The 15,498-nt window shown below is 51.7% G+C and overlaps 1 protein-coding gene across 4 annotated transcripts in view; it reads left to right on the top strand.

Annotated features, from left to right (window-relative positions):
- Positions 1 to 15,498, top strand: part of NOD2 (nucleotide binding oligomerization domain containing 2) — a 36,548-nt gene that overhangs the window by 12,260 nt on the left and 8,790 nt on the right. For all 4 annotated transcript variants that reach the window (XM_020891567.2, XM_020891568.2, XM_020891566.2 and 1 more), the window contains 6 exons: positions 1,699 to 3,514; positions 8,615 to 8,698; positions 8,908 to 8,991; positions 11,957 to 12,040; positions 13,982 to 14,065; positions 15,122 to 15,205. In XM_020891567.2, the coding sequence (XP_020747226.2) occupies positions 1,699 to 3,514; positions 8,615 to 8,698; positions 8,908 to 8,991; positions 11,957 to 12,040; positions 13,982 to 14,065; positions 15,122 to 15,205 (2,236 nt within the window). The remainder of the gene's footprint in view (positions 1 to 1,698; positions 3,515 to 8,614; positions 8,699 to 8,907; positions 8,992 to 11,956; positions 12,041 to 13,981; positions 14,066 to 15,121; positions 15,206 to 15,498) is intronic.

The raw sequence follows: 15,498 nt of genomic DNA, 5'->3' as shown, positions 1-15,498 counted from the left end.
TATTCATGCATGGTTAACACTGTGCCATGGTGCAAGATTCCCAAAGGTGACAATTGACATGTGTTTGTTTTTAAAATTTTTTCCCCTGAAGAATCTTGATATGATTGTTGGCAGCTGGAAATCCTGCATGGAAAATCACAGTATTAGGAAAAAATATACATTTTGCAGTCTCCATTCAGTGCTCCTAGTTTATCCAGCTGGCATTAAGGGCAAAGACCGTCGTCAGCTTTGGGAACAGAGGAGGAAACAACAATCACAGGGCCTGTCCTTTGAATGACCATAAATACAGCTTCAATGTGCTCAGAGCGCTCTGTGAGAATTACCTTTTAGCTTTTGAGTTGAGAACAAATGGGTCAGTACCTGGTTGGGGGCAGTGAGGCAGTGATACTCTGTGGTCCTACCGCCTGGGGCTCTGGACCATCACTTCTCAATTTCCTATAAAAAGAACCAACCCCTGCCCCTGGGAGTGGTTTGCTAATGTTGGTATAATGTGAGGATGATGAAGGCAAAAGGCGAAGAGGCCAGCAGAGGATGAAATGCATCACCAACTCAATGGACATGACTATAAGCAAACTCTGGGAGATAGTGAAGGACAGGGAAGCCTGGCGTGTTGCGGTGCATGGGGTCCCCAAAAGTCGGATATAACTTAGTTACTGAACAGCAACAAAAGGAAAAACAGCACCCTTGTGGACATATCATAGACATGAGAACTTGTATTGCAGATGTTTGTATGAAGAGTATGGGGAAGTAGATCTTGATTAGGGCATATTGTCCAGGTCCTTGATCTGGGCGCCCCAGTGGCCCAGATACCATCCACCGCTGGCTCCACTCACATAAACTAGGATAAGCTTCCCATCTCAAGGTCTTCAGTTTAATTACATCTGTCTAATAATCCCTTTTGCAAGTAAGTTAACATATTCACACATGCTGTGAATTAAAATGTGGGTGCCTTAGAGGGGCCACTGATGTGCCTACTGCTTCCAGTAATCATAATGATAATAAACACCATTCTGTGAGAGTTAACTGTATGTCATCATTCTTTTAAACTCTCCTTTTTCTCATTTCTTCCTAAAACAATCCTGCAAGGTGTGGATTGTTCCCAGTAAAGATAAGAATGCTAAAGCCAGAAAGGATGAGACGCTTGCCCAAGTTGATGGTAGACCCAGATTTCAAACTCAGATGTATCTGACTTCAGAAACTGAGCTCCTGTGTCCTTAAGCCTTCTGTTTCCCTTTATAAAGAATAGCTGAGACTGAGTGGTGAGGGGACTTGTCTAAGTCTACTGAACCAACATGGTGGGACAGACATCAAAATGCAGGTCTTCTGATCCCAGCCTGGTGCTCCTGATCTTCTCTATAGCTCTTTGCAATGTCAGTAACGATAATGGTGCTAGGCAAAGTCTTTTGAGCACTTCGTGTTGGACACTGAACAAAGAACATTATCTTCATTGATCCACGAGTTTTCACCTGGGTCCCTACCTGTAAAATGTAGGGACCACCACTTCTCCTGTCCCACAGAAGGGAAAACTGAGTCTCGGGAAGGTTACATGACCAACCTCAACGTCCATGGCTTGTGAGTGGACAGCCAGGATGGGCACTGCACATGCGTCACATCTCATTTCCTCGAGGCAGCCCACCCCTCATCAGGGCCCATTTTCACCATGGTCCCAGCGCCTCTGTTTCTTCTTCTGTCTTCCAGATGCCGCCTGTAAGAAGTACATGTCCAAGCTGAGGACCGTTATATCAGCTCAGTCTCGCTTCCTGAGCACCTATGATGGAGCTGAGACTCTTTGCCTGGAAGAAGTGTATACAGAGAATGTTCTGGAAATCCAGACGGAGGTGGGCGTGGCTGGACCGCCGCAGCAGAGCCCTACCACTCTAGGCCTGGAGGAGCTCTTCAGCACGCGTGACCATTTCAACAAAGAGGCAGACACTGTGCTGGTGGTGGGCGAGGCGGGCAGCGGCAAAAGCACGCTCTTGCAACAGCTGCACCTGCTCTGGGCTTTGGGGCGGGCCTTCCAGGAATTTTTCTTTGTCTTCCCGTTCAGCTGCCGGCAGCTGCAGTGCCTGGCGAAACCGCTGTGCGTGCGGACGCTGCTTTTCGAACACTGCTGTTGGCCCGACCTCGGCCCCCAGAACGTTTTCCAGGTCCTCCTTGACCACCCTGAACGCATCCTCTTAACCTTCGACGGCTTTGATGAATTCAGGTTCAGGTTCACGGATCGGGAGCGTCACTGCTGTCCGACCACCCCCACGTCAGTCCAAAGTCTGCTCTTCAACCTTCTGCAGGGCAACCTGCTAAAGAACGCCCGCAAGGTGTTGACCAGCCGTCCAGGCGCGGTATCCGCGAGCCTCCGAAAGCACGTGCGCATCGAACTCAACCTCAAGGGCTTCTCGGAAGAGGGCATCGAACTGTACCTGAGGAAGCGGCATCGCGAGCCTGGGGTGGCCGACCGCCTCCTCTGCCTGCTCAGAGCCACCTCGGCCCTGCATGGTCTGTGCCACCTGCCCGTCTTCTCCTGGATGGTGTCCAAATGTCACGAGGAACTGTTGCTGCAGGGCCAGGGGTCCCCAAAGACCACCACGGATATGTACCTGCTGATCCTGGGGCACTTTCTGCTGCACGCCTCCCCGCAACCCTTAGCCACCCATGGTCTGGGACCCAGCCTGATTCAGGGCAGGCTCCCCACGCTCTTGCACCTCGGCCGCCTGGCTCTCTGGGGCCTGGGCACGTGCTGCTACGTGTTCTCAGCCAAACAACTGCAGGCGGCACACGTCGACAGTGAGGACCTTTCTCTTGGCTTCCTGGTGCGTGCCAAGAGGGTTGTAGCCGGGAGTACGGCCCCCCTGGAATTCCTGCATATCACCTTCCAGTGCTTTTTTGCTGCATTCTACCTCGCCCTCTCTGCAGACACCCCGCCATCCTCGCTTAGACATCTCTTCCAAGGTCACAGGCCTGGAAGCTCGCCTCTGGCCAGGATGCTCCCCAAATTGTTCCTGCGGGGCTCCCGATGCAAAGAGGGCAGCGTGGCCGCTTTGCTGCAGGGGGCCGAGTCACACAACCTCCAGATCACAGGGGCCTTCCTGGTGGGGCTGTTGTCCCAGGAGCACCGGAGCTTGCTGGCCGAGTGCCAGGCCTCTGAGACGGCCCTGCTCCGGCGCCGGGACTGTGTCCGGCGGTGTCTGACCCGCAGCCTCCGCCAGCACTTCCGTTCCATCCCATCCGCTGTGCCCGGTGAGGCCAAGAGCATGCACGCCCTGCCCGGCTTCCTCTGGCTCATCCGGAGCCTGTACGAGATGCAGGAGGAGCGGCTGGCGCGGGAGGCAGCGCGCAGGCTGAACGTTGGGCACCTCAAGCTGACCTTCTGCAGTGTGGGCCCGGCCGAGTGTGCCGCCCTGGCCTTCGTGCTGCGCCACCTCCGGCGGCCTGTGGCCCTGCAGCTGGACCACAACTCTGTGGGCGACATCGGCGTGGAGCAGCTGCTGCCTTGCTTGGGCGTCTGCAAAGCTCTTTAGTGAGTGATGCTGGGTGATGCTGGCTGGGCTCTGTGGGAATGCTGCCATCCTGGTGCAGGTAGGGGAGCCCCCTTTATGCTGGGAGCCAGGAGTCCAGGCCCAGCCCCTTGTGTGCAAAGACCCAGCCGAGACCCCCTCCCCAGTCTGCACCTTAGATTCAACTTATGATAATGATAGTCGAAATTCATGGAATGGCCGGACTGTCAGACACTGAATTTCAGTTTCCCCAGAATTACCTCCTTTAATTTATTTTAAAATATTTTTTTGCTCTGTGAGGCATGTGGGATCTTAGTTCCCTGATCAGGGATCGAACCCACATCCTTTGTGTAAAAAGCATGCGGTCTTAACCACAGGACCGCAAGGGAAGTTCCAGAATTACCTCCTTTAATCCCCACAACCACCCTGGGCTCTAGGAAGGGATGTTATTATCCCTGTGCTATGCGTCCTTAGTTGCTTCAGTTCTGTCTGATCCTGTGACCTTGTGAACGTAGCCTTCCAGGCTCCTCTGTCCATGGGATTCTCCAGGCAAGAATACTGGAGTGGGTTGCCGTGCCCTCCTCCAGGGGATCTTCCCGACCCAGGGGTTAAACCCACATATTCTGTCTTCTGCATTGGCATTGGTGCCACCTGGGAAGCCCTTATTATCCCCAGCATCCTTGATTTTAGGTTCCAAAGCAATGTAACTTGTCCAGGATCACACAGGAAATGGCAAAACTGGGATTCACAGTTGGCAGCTTTCTCGTTACCAGTCTCAGCTCCCCACAAGCAACCTGTGTTATGGATGGGCTTCAGAGGCACCATGGCAGCCTTGAAGTCAAAGGCAAAGTTTGGTGTAATATGTGTCTGTATTAGGAACTACCCTCAAATCAGAGGTGACTACACCCCATGAGAGATTTCATTTTGATTTTTGAAACTTTATTTATTAACTTATTCTTAATTGAAGTATAGTTGACTTACAATATAGTATTTGTTTTAGGTATACAGCAAAGTAATTTGTTACATACATACATATATATATGTCTATATATTTCTCTATTCTTTTCCATTCTAGTTTGTTACAAGATATTGAATATAGTTCTCTGTGGTATACAGTAAATCCTTATTGTTTATTTTGTATTTGGTAGGGTACTTCCCTGGTGGCTCAGATGGTAAAGAATCCACCTACAATGCAGGAAACCTGGGTTCGATCCCTAGGTTGGGAAGAGCCCCTGGAGGAAGGCCTGGCACCCCCCTCTAGTATTCCTGCCTGGAGAATCCCATGGACAGAGGAGCCTGGTGGGCTATGGTCCATGGAGTTGCAAAGAGTTGGACGTGATTGAGTGGCTAAGCACAGCACACCTGTTAATCCCATACTCCCTTGAGAGTCTTCCAAATCCCAATGAGATGGAAATTTGGAGACCCAAGAGATAGACAGTGGCCACAGAGTTTCACCTGCTTTTTACCTCTTTGTGTAGTGGAGAGATCTAACCTGGCTGTACTGCTCTCAGCCCCCATCTGAAGCTGTGAGCTTTCCCACTTAGGAACGTCTGTGCCCTGCCCCCGCGGGCCTCTCTGCACCCACAGGCCAGATGAGGGCAGAGAGGTACCCAGGTCAGGTGGCCAGTATGCTGCAGGCTCCCAACTTCCTTTCCAGACTTGAATGGGGATTTCTGCTCCCTGTTTTAAACCTCTGAGAAAGCGGAAGTTTTAGCTTAAACTTACAATCGACTCGCAGCCTCTCCAGGGCTTTATGTCTACTCTAGGGGACCTTATATTTACCCTGAGCAAGGAACAAACCTCTCCTTGACTATATTAGGGTGACATACCTTTCCCTGGACCAAACCAGGGAGACATTTTTGTCTGTGGAGCAAGTACGTGGATATCTATTAGAAACTGTGTAGTGGCTTTTGTTATCAAGGACATAGGTTTCTAAATGTAGCATATAACGTATCACAGAGAGTTGATATGTATATGTGTTGTGCTATCCTTAGTTGGTTCAGCTGTGTCTGACTCTTTTTGGCTCTCTGTAGTCCACCAGGCTCCTCTGTCCATGGGATTCTCCAGGCAAGAATACTGAAATGGGTTGTCATGCCCTCCTCCAGGGTATCTTCCCAACCCAGGGGTTGAAGTCGCATCTCTTTAGTGTCCTGCATTGGGCAAGCAGGTTTTTTTTTTATCACTAGCGCCACCTGGGAAGCCCCTAATATGTATATGATACAGAGTTAATATATATGATAAATACGAATATATAGGGAGGAAGCTGTTGGGTGATTTGAGGAGAGTTTAATAAAGGGACAGCTTACAAAAGCTTGGGCAGTAGTTAGGAAGAGCAGATGGGATGTTAGGAAGAGAGGGATGATGCAGGCTCCTGAGCCTGGGGTGGGGTAGGGACAGGGCTGTTAGCCTCCTTAGGCCTGAATGCGAAGAGCTGACTCATTAGAAAAGACCCTGATGCTGGCAAAGATTAAAGGCAGAAGGAGAAGGGGACGACAGAGGATGAGATGGTTGAATGGCATCACCGACTCAATGGACATGAGTTTGAACAAGCTCTGGGAGCTGGTGATGGACAGGGAAGCCTGGCGTACTGCAGTCCATAGTGTTGCAAAGAGTCGGACACTAAGCGACTGAACACCAGCAGCAAGGCCTGAAGGGGTGGGGGTGGGCGAGTAGTTATTGGCTGGGAGGCGGGTGTGCCTGGAAGGAGGGAGGCGGCAGCAGCCTGGAAGGGCAAGGGCTGGCCCTCCCTCTCCTCCTCACTCTTGCTTTAACCCACAGGGAGCCCCCAGTCAGGGTGTCTGTAGGAATCAGCCCCCCAGGACTGACAGCCAGGTGGAGAAGGGGAGAGTGGGTCTGGCTGGATAGCTGGGACATGGCAGCACACTCTCTGGTTCCCTAGGAAGGAGGAATCCTAATTTTTTTTTCACTCAGGAATTTCAAGACCTGTCTGTGGGAGCTGTTTTCTTGATAGAAATATGAACAAGCATTTTTATGGATAGTGGACCCACAGTTCTTGAAGGGGTCCTTGAATTCCAAGAGGTCAAGAGCCTCTGGTCTGGATGATCCTCAGTAGATGGATCCCTAGAAAGAATGGATCCCTTCTTGGCTGGGAAACGTGACTCCAACATGGCCTGGAAGGGTTGGGAAAGATGAGGATGGTCTGGTTCTAGTGCTCAGACAAAGGGGGCTTGTGGAAATGCAGGTTCTTGGGCCCGTTCCTCAAATTCTCATTCTGTAGGTTTGAGGTGGGGGCCCTGGAATTTAAGTTTTTAACAGTGATTCTGCTGTAAGAGGTTCAGAGGCCACACTGTGAAGACTGCTGGTCTGTGGGAACCAGCTTGAATTTCCATTCGCAGTGAAAGTCCCTGACCAGGTTCCACCACACTTTGCCCTGCACACACTTTAGTACTGAAACCGCCATCGCTACGGGGGAGGGGCAGGCAGCAGCTGTGAGCCTGCTGAGTGGGCATTTCCTGTGGGTAGAGGGACAGACAGACAGACAGGGAGTGAGGGAGGGGGGCAGAGAGGGAAAGAGACGGAGACAGGAGGGAAGGAAGTAGGGAAGAGAGAGAGGGAGGGTTCTCTCCCATGGTGCCACACTGTGTCTCTCCCACTCCAAATTGTCTCCATGCCAACCCAAACCCTCAGGCTCCAAGGAGCCCCGTGCACAAGGGGCCCCGTGCGTGCAGATTTCTTGAGACCCTGGTTCTGACACTAGGGCCATGGCTTTCAAAGTTGTCGGACCACAACCCCATGGTGAAGGAGAGGGTAAGCAAGCACCCAGACATGTCAAACTGAAATTTCACAAAATGACTTTCTCTTACTAACCCTGGTACACTTTGCTCTCTTTTTCCTTCCTGTTCTGTTTCCAGTCTAAAAAGGCTGCTCCAGACCTTCAGAGTTGATTTCGTGACCCACCCATGCATGAATCTGACCTTAGAGCCCCGAGCAGGCCGTAAGGGAGAGGCTGGCCGTGTGATGTGGTTTACAGGAGACTTTGAGCCGGAGCGACTGAACACACACACACACAGACACACACACGGAGCTGGAACACCTAGGCTCCAATCTTCTAGACCCTGTGTCACTTGGCTTGCTGGGCCTCAGCAAGTTTCCTTCTCTCTCATGAGCATCATAATAGTACCTACTTCGTCAGATTAAAGAGGATTAAACATCAGTACTATTGGAACGTGCTCCATATGTCTGAACAATCAGATTACAGGTTTTACTATGTGCCAGGTGCTCACAGGGCTTTATGTGCACTGTCTCTTTAAATCCCCACCAGAGCCCAGTGAGGCTCACTTTACCTTCCTTCCTTTTTCACCAGTGAAGGGACCAGCAAATAGCTAGTCAGGTGACTGTCCAGGATCAGAACCTTCTTTGAGGGACTCCAGAGAGCTTGAGGTGTTAACCTTTAAGTCAGGCCCCAAGCTGACCAAAAGATGCAGAATCATGAGCACAGTGAATAAAACACACGGATCCCTGAGCCCTGCCCCACACTTGCAGACTCACTAGTTCTGGGGAAGGGGCCAGAGAGTCTATTTTAGGAGCACTATATGATGATCTTGTGATCAGGTGAGCTTTGGGGAACACTGTTCCCAAAGAGAAATGTTGGAAGGAACCTGCCAGGCAGAGGCTGGCTTGCAGGAGTATTGACATAGGGTGCTTGCTTGTTTCCAAAGTCTTAGCTGCTCTTGTCTGATTTTCTATCTGGTCGCCTGGATGGTGGTAACCACCATGACCCCCAGCGGTGGCCTGTCTAGTTCCCTGTGCCTTCCCCATGCTCCTTCTCACCTCGGAACTTTTGCGATGCTCCTTTTTCTTTTACAGAGCTGGAAACTGTGCCTGCAATTAGGTAGTGACTTCCTAAGGATTCCAGTGTTCATTAGTAGATACTCTGGGTCCCCACTTCCAAAGCCCTTCACCCCACCGAGTGCATGACATTAGCACCCTGGCCGGGCATGGGGGAGTGTCCACTTTTCTGGGGTGCTTTGTCCTTGCAGCATTTCCCAGTAGCTCAGAGGCTGGCACTTCAGGGTTAAGCAACAGTCTCTGGGGATTTTGTTCATTTTTTCCCCTCTTTCATTGACTCTGTGTTCAGATTTCTTTATTTTGTCTTTGTTTAGCTTGCGAGATAACAACATCTCAGACCGAGGCATCTGCAAGCTGGTTGAACATGCTCTCCGCTGTGAGCAGCTGCAGAAGTTAGCGTAAGTCAGGCTGTGGACATTGGGCCCCGTGTCCCCAGACTCAGCCCAAGCTGTGTGGCCTGGGCAACAATTGTGAGCAAGTGACGGGCTGGGAAGTTTGCATGGCCAGAGGGCACAGGGGACTCTTGAGGGTGGCAGCTACCTGGGGTTGGGGTGTCGCTGTCCGCTATGCTTTATCTCCACATCTCTTCTCTCTTGGAACTTTCCAGTCTGTTCAACAACAAATTGACCGACGGCTGTGCACACTCCATGGCCAGGCTCCTTGCGTGCAAGCAGAACTTCTTGGCTTTGAGGTGAGCCTGGGGCTTCCCTGCTCCTGGAGACTTTCATCCCCACAGCTGAGTCAGTTTGGTCTGGTTTCGCCCCATAATGGGCATATGACCTCACCTCGCTGAAAACAAGGACAGTGTCTCATTCTGAACACGGATTCACTCATGCTGTGACCTCCCCAGAAAACTCTGGACCAATGCTACTGAGGCTTCCTGCCCTTTGACCTTTAGCCCCCAGGACTGAGGAGGGTTTCCAGGACCTTTTTTCTTCCCTGTGTCTCAGAGTGTCACTGGCTCTCTGGGATGATCCATTCCTTGATGGTACATTGAACATATGTTGGGTCAGGGTAGGAATGCAGCAGTCACTTGCCACCACAGAGGCAGCCAGTTGCCAAAAAGCTCTCAGGAAGTCCTTCTATTGGTGGGTCCAGTGCTGAGCTTCCTGCTGGCTGACACAGCAAAGAATATGCCTGCAATGCAGGAGACATGGCTCCAGCCCCTCTGCTGGGAAGGTCTCCTGGAGTAGGCTATGGCTATCTACTCCAGAATTCTTGCCTGCAAAATTTCATGGACAGAGGAGTTTGCTGCAGTCTGTGGGATCACAAAGAGTTGGACAGGGCTGAGCAACTAACACTTTCACTTTCTAGTTTGATAAGTCCAAGTTTCTGCTGCTCCCCACCCTCTCAGCCTCAACTGGAAGCTCTCTCCCATCTGATACCATTGCATCATCCCCCCAGCTGGTCCACGGGTTGGCCTGGCTTCTTTTTCTCTCTGAGATGTTCTTGCCTCCTGGGTTTATGAGGCAGGGTTGTTGTTCATTCGCTAAGCTGTGTCCAACTCTTTGTGATCCCATGGACTGCAGCACGCCAGGCTTCCCGGTCCTTTACCATCTCTTGGAGTTTGCTCAAACTCATGTCCATTGAATCTGTGATGCCATCCAACCGTCTCATCCTCTGTCACCCCCTTCTCTTCCTGCCCTCAATGTTTGCCAGCATCAGGGTCTTTTCCAGTGAGTCAGCTCCTCACATCAAGTGGCCAAAGTATTGGAGTTTCAGCTTCAAAGTGAAGAATTGCTTCCATGCATTTGGGGATGAGCTGACATTTTAAAGTTGTTGACTCAGTCTTGGGCAGGGCAGCTGAAGCCAACACCAGAGGTACCATTCTGTACTGAGGACTCTCTTCTGCCTCCACCACCTGCTACCCTCAGCTCAGGAAGCCAAGAGCAGCTGTGGCCAGAGCTGGGCTGGTGCAACCTCCAGGGAGGGCTGTAAGGTAGCAAAAGCTGCTGCTCCCACTCCCAGAACTTGAGAGATCTGTGTTTTGGGTTAATATAGCACCTCAGTTGAGTGCATGGGGCTCTGGAGTCAGACTGACCAAGGTTTGGATCCAGCATCCCTGAGACTTGAATCCTCATTAGCTGTGTGACCTTGGGTCACACAGTGACCTCTGTTTTCTGTGTCTCTGTTTTCCCTTCTATAAAATGGAGAAAGTAATTATAGCTCATAACTCATAGGTAGTTGTGATGATTAGAAAGTGAAAGTCGCTCAGTGATGTCCAACTCTTTCCATGGACTGTAAGTTCATGGAATTCTCCAGGCCAGAATGCTGGAGTGGGTAGCCTTTCCTTTCTCCAGGGGATCTTCCCAACCCAGGGATCGAACCAGGGTTTCCTGCATTGCAGATGAATTCTTTACCAGCTGAGCTACCAGGGAAGCCCAAGAATACTGGAGTGGGTAGCCTATCTCTTCTCCAGGGGATCTTCCCAACCTAGGAATCAAACCAGTCTCCTGCATTGCAGGCAGATTCTTTACAAGCTGAGCTACCAGGGAAGCCCTGTGATGATTAAGCAAGTTAATATACATAGAAAGCTGGCAGAGTATCCCAGAACTTAGTGCCCGAGAGATGGTGGATAAATCACGTAAATTCTCAGCATGTTGATCCTGTTTGTCCAGTCCTCCAAGGAGGGATTATAGATAGCAACAAATTTGCCGGGGGAAATGCCTATGGGGGGAAATTGGGGAAGGGGGCTGGAGGGGGAGGCTGGGAGGGCCGCAGGCCTGACCCCGAAGGAGGGAGAGAGGGAAGGAAGGGTTGTCAGGAGGAAGCATCTTAGACCCCAGTGCAGTTTGGGGAGAAGACAGAGGCTTCTGGGGAGTCCTCCAGCCAGTGTGCCCGACAGGAGGCTCAGGTCTCCCAGTCCTTGGCTGGGAGCAGCCCATGGGAAGCAGGCCTTGGGGAAGGGGGGGCACTGGACTTGCCAGCACAGCAACTGGAGCCCTTGGTTACCCAGCAAGGTCAGAGGTCTGTCAGCTTAAAGTGAATGAAACTTCTTTGAAAGATGAAACTGGCAGTATTATTCCAGGAAGCCTGGAGCTGTGGGTGAGAGTTCCGGGGACCTCCCTGAAACTCTCTGAGGTGCCCAAATTTTGCTGAAACCCCGTCCTCCACCTCTGCCCGAAGGCTTAGCAGGATCCCTTTCTTACTTTCAGCCACCAGCTCCGCGCCCACCGCGCCCCCCCCCCCCAAGGCACTTTCAAAACAGGTAGATGCCACCCGCAGCCACCAGGGATGGGGCAGGCTGCGAGAGGAAAGCAGGGTCCAGCGCCCGCCCGCAGTCAGAGGAGAGGGTGGAAGAGTGAGTCACTCTCCCTCCCTGGGGGAGCCGCCTCCCTGGACTGTTGTGGTTCCTGCTCCTGCCTGTCGCAGTGCTTTGCAAAACCGGCTCTCCCAGGCCTCTCCCTTTGCTGGTGGAAAAAGAAGTCGCAGGAGCAGTCAGTGAGCTGAGCTGGAGCAGCACACACCGCGTCTCCTGCTGGAACTGGAGGCCTGGTTCCTGCGCCCTTCAGAGAGGCCCCCCACCCTTTCTTCCCTGTTTCTCCATCTGGGCCACACTCCTTGTGCACCCCTCTCCCCAGACCCGGGTCTGGGGGCGCAGTAAGGGTCCTCCTGCCCTGCTCTCTGTCTCAGTTTTCCTCTGTCTTCCCTTCCAGGCTGGGGAACAACCACATCACGGCCGCGGGAGCCGAGGTGCTGGCCCAGGGGCTCAGAACTAACAACTCCTTGCAGTTTTTGGGGTAGGTGGGATTCTGGGGCAGAGGGGCAGCACGCAGGGGTTGGGGACTTGTGAGGATTTAGGAGCAGGTGAAACCAACTCTTCAGCCCCAAGATCTCCGAGACAACCCCCCTTCCATCCCCCGCCCAGGCTGCCATGGGGAGGGAGAGCGTGGGCGGCCCTTGTTGCCTCTGCCTTGCTTTTTGCTCAATAAACAGGAAGTTCAGGATGTCAGGGTTGGGGGAGGGCAGAGCCCACGCGCAGTGGCAGGAAGCCCTCTGGTCCTCCAGGGCGCTGGAGCTGTGCTTCTCACCTTGGTCTATACCTGGGAACCACTGGGGAGCTCCTGAAGAAGGCCACTATCTGCCCCAGGCTAATTCAATGAATTATCTAGATGCAAGGTCCGGAATCAGTAATGTAAAAAAGCGCCCCAGATGATGTGCAGCCTGGGCTGAGAGTCAAGGAAAGAGAAGGAAGTGGGGAAGTTTGGACCCTGAACCTTGGACGGGAGGAGGCTGCACCAGGTCCTACAGAGCCCTGGCTTCCTGTGGGGTCATGCCAGGCAGGGGAGAGGGGTCAGACACAGGCGGGAAGGGCAGTCCACAGACCTTTGGGCCCGTGCGTAGGGCTTTCTCTGTTTGCTGGGCAGACAGGGTTGTACCTGTCCAGTCCCCTGGAGACTCTTTCCTGTCCTGTCTTGCCCTGGTGTAAACTAGGGTCTATTTGAAAACAAAACAAAACAAAACAAACAAACAAACACACAACAAAAAAAAATGGGGATTTTAGAACCCAAGACTGTAGGAAGAATGACTTTAGGGCCTGGGTGTTCCAACCCATTTTACAGGCAGGCAAGTTGCCCACCAGCTCTGTTTGAGCCCCGAGTGGGACTCTGTTGCTGGAGAGATAAGCCTTTGTCCAAAACGCATCAGTAGCATCACAGAGTCAAGGAGAGGGTGGCCTCGGCCCCTCTGAGCTCCTTCCTTCTTGAGATCACATCTGGGGTGTTTAGTTTTCAATGCCTATTTATGAAGGTACCTGTCTGGGCTTGGTCTTGTGCTAAAACCCCCAAGCACTATCACATGATAGACAGTTATGTAACTTGCTTTTTTTCCCTTAACACTGTATTATTACAGGTGTTTTGTTCATATCACATGACCTCACTTTTGAAAAAAACAGCTGCTTAGTATTCCAGTGGTTTGATGTTGTGATGTATTTCGTTGGTTTCATGCGCACTTTAGGTTGTGGGCAGGGTTTGTGCTATTACAGTGGCACACCCTGGAGTGCAGAGCGGTGCTGGCAGGGGGCCAGAGCTCAGTAAATGTTCACCTTATGAGTGAAAGTGCAGTGAGCATCCCAGCCCTCTCTGCCCACGTGGGCACCTCCGGGTCCATCCTAACTTCCCACATGGGAAATGGCCAGGTGCCAAGGTATGAGCTGGGCTCCATCTTTGAAAGGCATGTTTCCCAATTACAGAGGGCCTAGGGAGGAGGAGCCAGAAGGTGAAGGAGCTGGAGGCTACAAAGGAACTGGGGATGTGACAAAGGAGTGAGAGATGAAGAACCGGTGTGTGGAAGAGTTCGCCTTGTTCTGGGTGGTCCTAGAGGTCCCTAGTTAGGGACTCTTGAGTGGCAGTGAGCAGAAGCATGTCTGACCCAATGTCAGAAAAAAATGTCACAACTGTGCCTTGGCATTGAGAATGAGTTCCCCATCCCTGAGAATATGCACTGGGTACATATTTTGAAAGTCTGATTTAAAGAAACTAAAAAGTCTAATTGAAGTTTGGCCATCCCTCCAGAAAGATGGAGGCAGGCTCACTTTGCTGGGACCTGAGTCCCCGCTGAGACCTTTCTGGGACTGGGGAGTCCTGCCCCTCTGCCTGGGACCGCAGAGAGGTGGGGCATGTGTCTCAAACACCAAGCAGGTTCTCACTGACACTCTCTGTTTTCTCCATTGAATCTTTCAGGTTCTGGGGCAACCAGGTGGGTGACGAGGGGGCCCAGGCCTTGGCTGCAGCCTTGGGTGATCACCAGAGCTTGAGGTGGCTCAGGTAAGCCTCAGAGTTCGTCCTGCAGTTGATGGGGGAAGCCAGCGTGAGGAGGGAGGAGCCTGGGCCAGTTTTGAAGGTCTGTGAACTTCATTTTCACCCCGCTGTGTTAGACAGTGGGATGAGAAGAAAGAGCGCTGGAGTTGAAGTCAGGACACCTGGTTCTTTCTGGGTGACTTTGGGTCCCATTTCCTCTCAAGGGTCTTGATTCCCTATCTGTACTCGGAAGATCTTGGGCTGGATCAGATAGTTTAGTTGCTCAGTCATCTCCGACTCTTTGTGATCCCATGGTCTATAGTTTGCCAGGCTCCTCTGACCATGGGAATCGCCAGGCAAGAATACTGGAGTGGGTTGCCATTTCCTCCTCCAGGGGATCTTCCCGACCCAGGGATTGAACCTGGGTCTTCCAAATCTCCTGTGTCTCCTGCATTGCAAGCGGATTCCTTATCTACTGAGCCACTGGGGAAGCCCTGGATCAGATACACTTTTAAAAAATCATTTATTTATTTAGGCTATGCTGGGTCTTTGTTGCTTTGTTGCTTTTCTGTACTTGTCAAGAGCAGGGGTTACTCTCTGGTTGCAGTGCACGGGCTTCTCATTGCAGTGGCTTCTCTTGTCAGGGAGCACGGGCTCTAGGTCACACGGGCTTCAGTAGTCGCAGCACGTGGGTTCAGTGGTTGCGGCTCCGGGGCTCTAGAGCACAGCCTCAATAGTGACACAAGGGCATATGAGATCTTCCTAGACCAGGCATTGAACCCATGTCTCCTGCGTTGGCTGGTGGATTCTTTACCACTGAGCCACCAGGGAAGCCCTGGATCAGCTACACTTTATCTCAAGAGTCAACTCCAGTCTGTTAGGCGGAGCTGCTCAATAAACCATGTTGGGAAGGATTCTAAAACACTGCTTCTGGACTTAATGAAAAAGAGCACTGTAATCGGTTAGTCTGAAATGGAGCAGACCAGGACTTGTGGCAGTGTGTGCCATGCATTTTTCCCTTCTTGAGTTATCTTTGAAGTCCCTCACTGCTCTGACATATTTTTGTTTATTGACTACATCCAGCCTGGTGGGGAACAACATTGGCAGCGTGGGTGCTCAAGCCTTAGCATTGATGTTGGAAAAGAATGTGGCCCTGGAAGAACTCTGGTGAGTTTAAGGGATTCATCTCTCTAGGGAGGCAGACACTAGCCTTTTTTCATTCTCTGGCTTCATCTGTGGAAGCTGTTGTGTGTGTAAGACAAAGATGGGTGACTGAGTGATTGGGTGATTGTGTTTGTCTTTGTCCTAAGTGGCATGAAGCTTATAGAGCCTGGCTAACTCTTTTCATTGAATTTTTCAAACCAGTTTGATTGGTTTGTTGGTTTGTATGCTTCCTCCATGGCGCGTAATAGTTCAGAGCACAGACTCTGGAAAAGAGCAGGCTGAGCTTCAAGTCCTGC

This window comes from Odocoileus virginianus, chromosome 20 (assembly GCF_023699985.2).
Source record: "Odocoileus virginianus isolate 20LAN1187 ecotype Illinois chromosome 20, Ovbor_1.2, whole genome shotgun sequence".
Taxonomy (NCBI): domain Eukaryota; kingdom Metazoa; phylum Chordata; class Mammalia; order Artiodactyla; family Cervidae; genus Odocoileus; species Odocoileus virginianus.
Note: the sequence above shows the minus strand (reverse complement) of the source record. Positions and strands in the feature narration are given on the sequence as shown.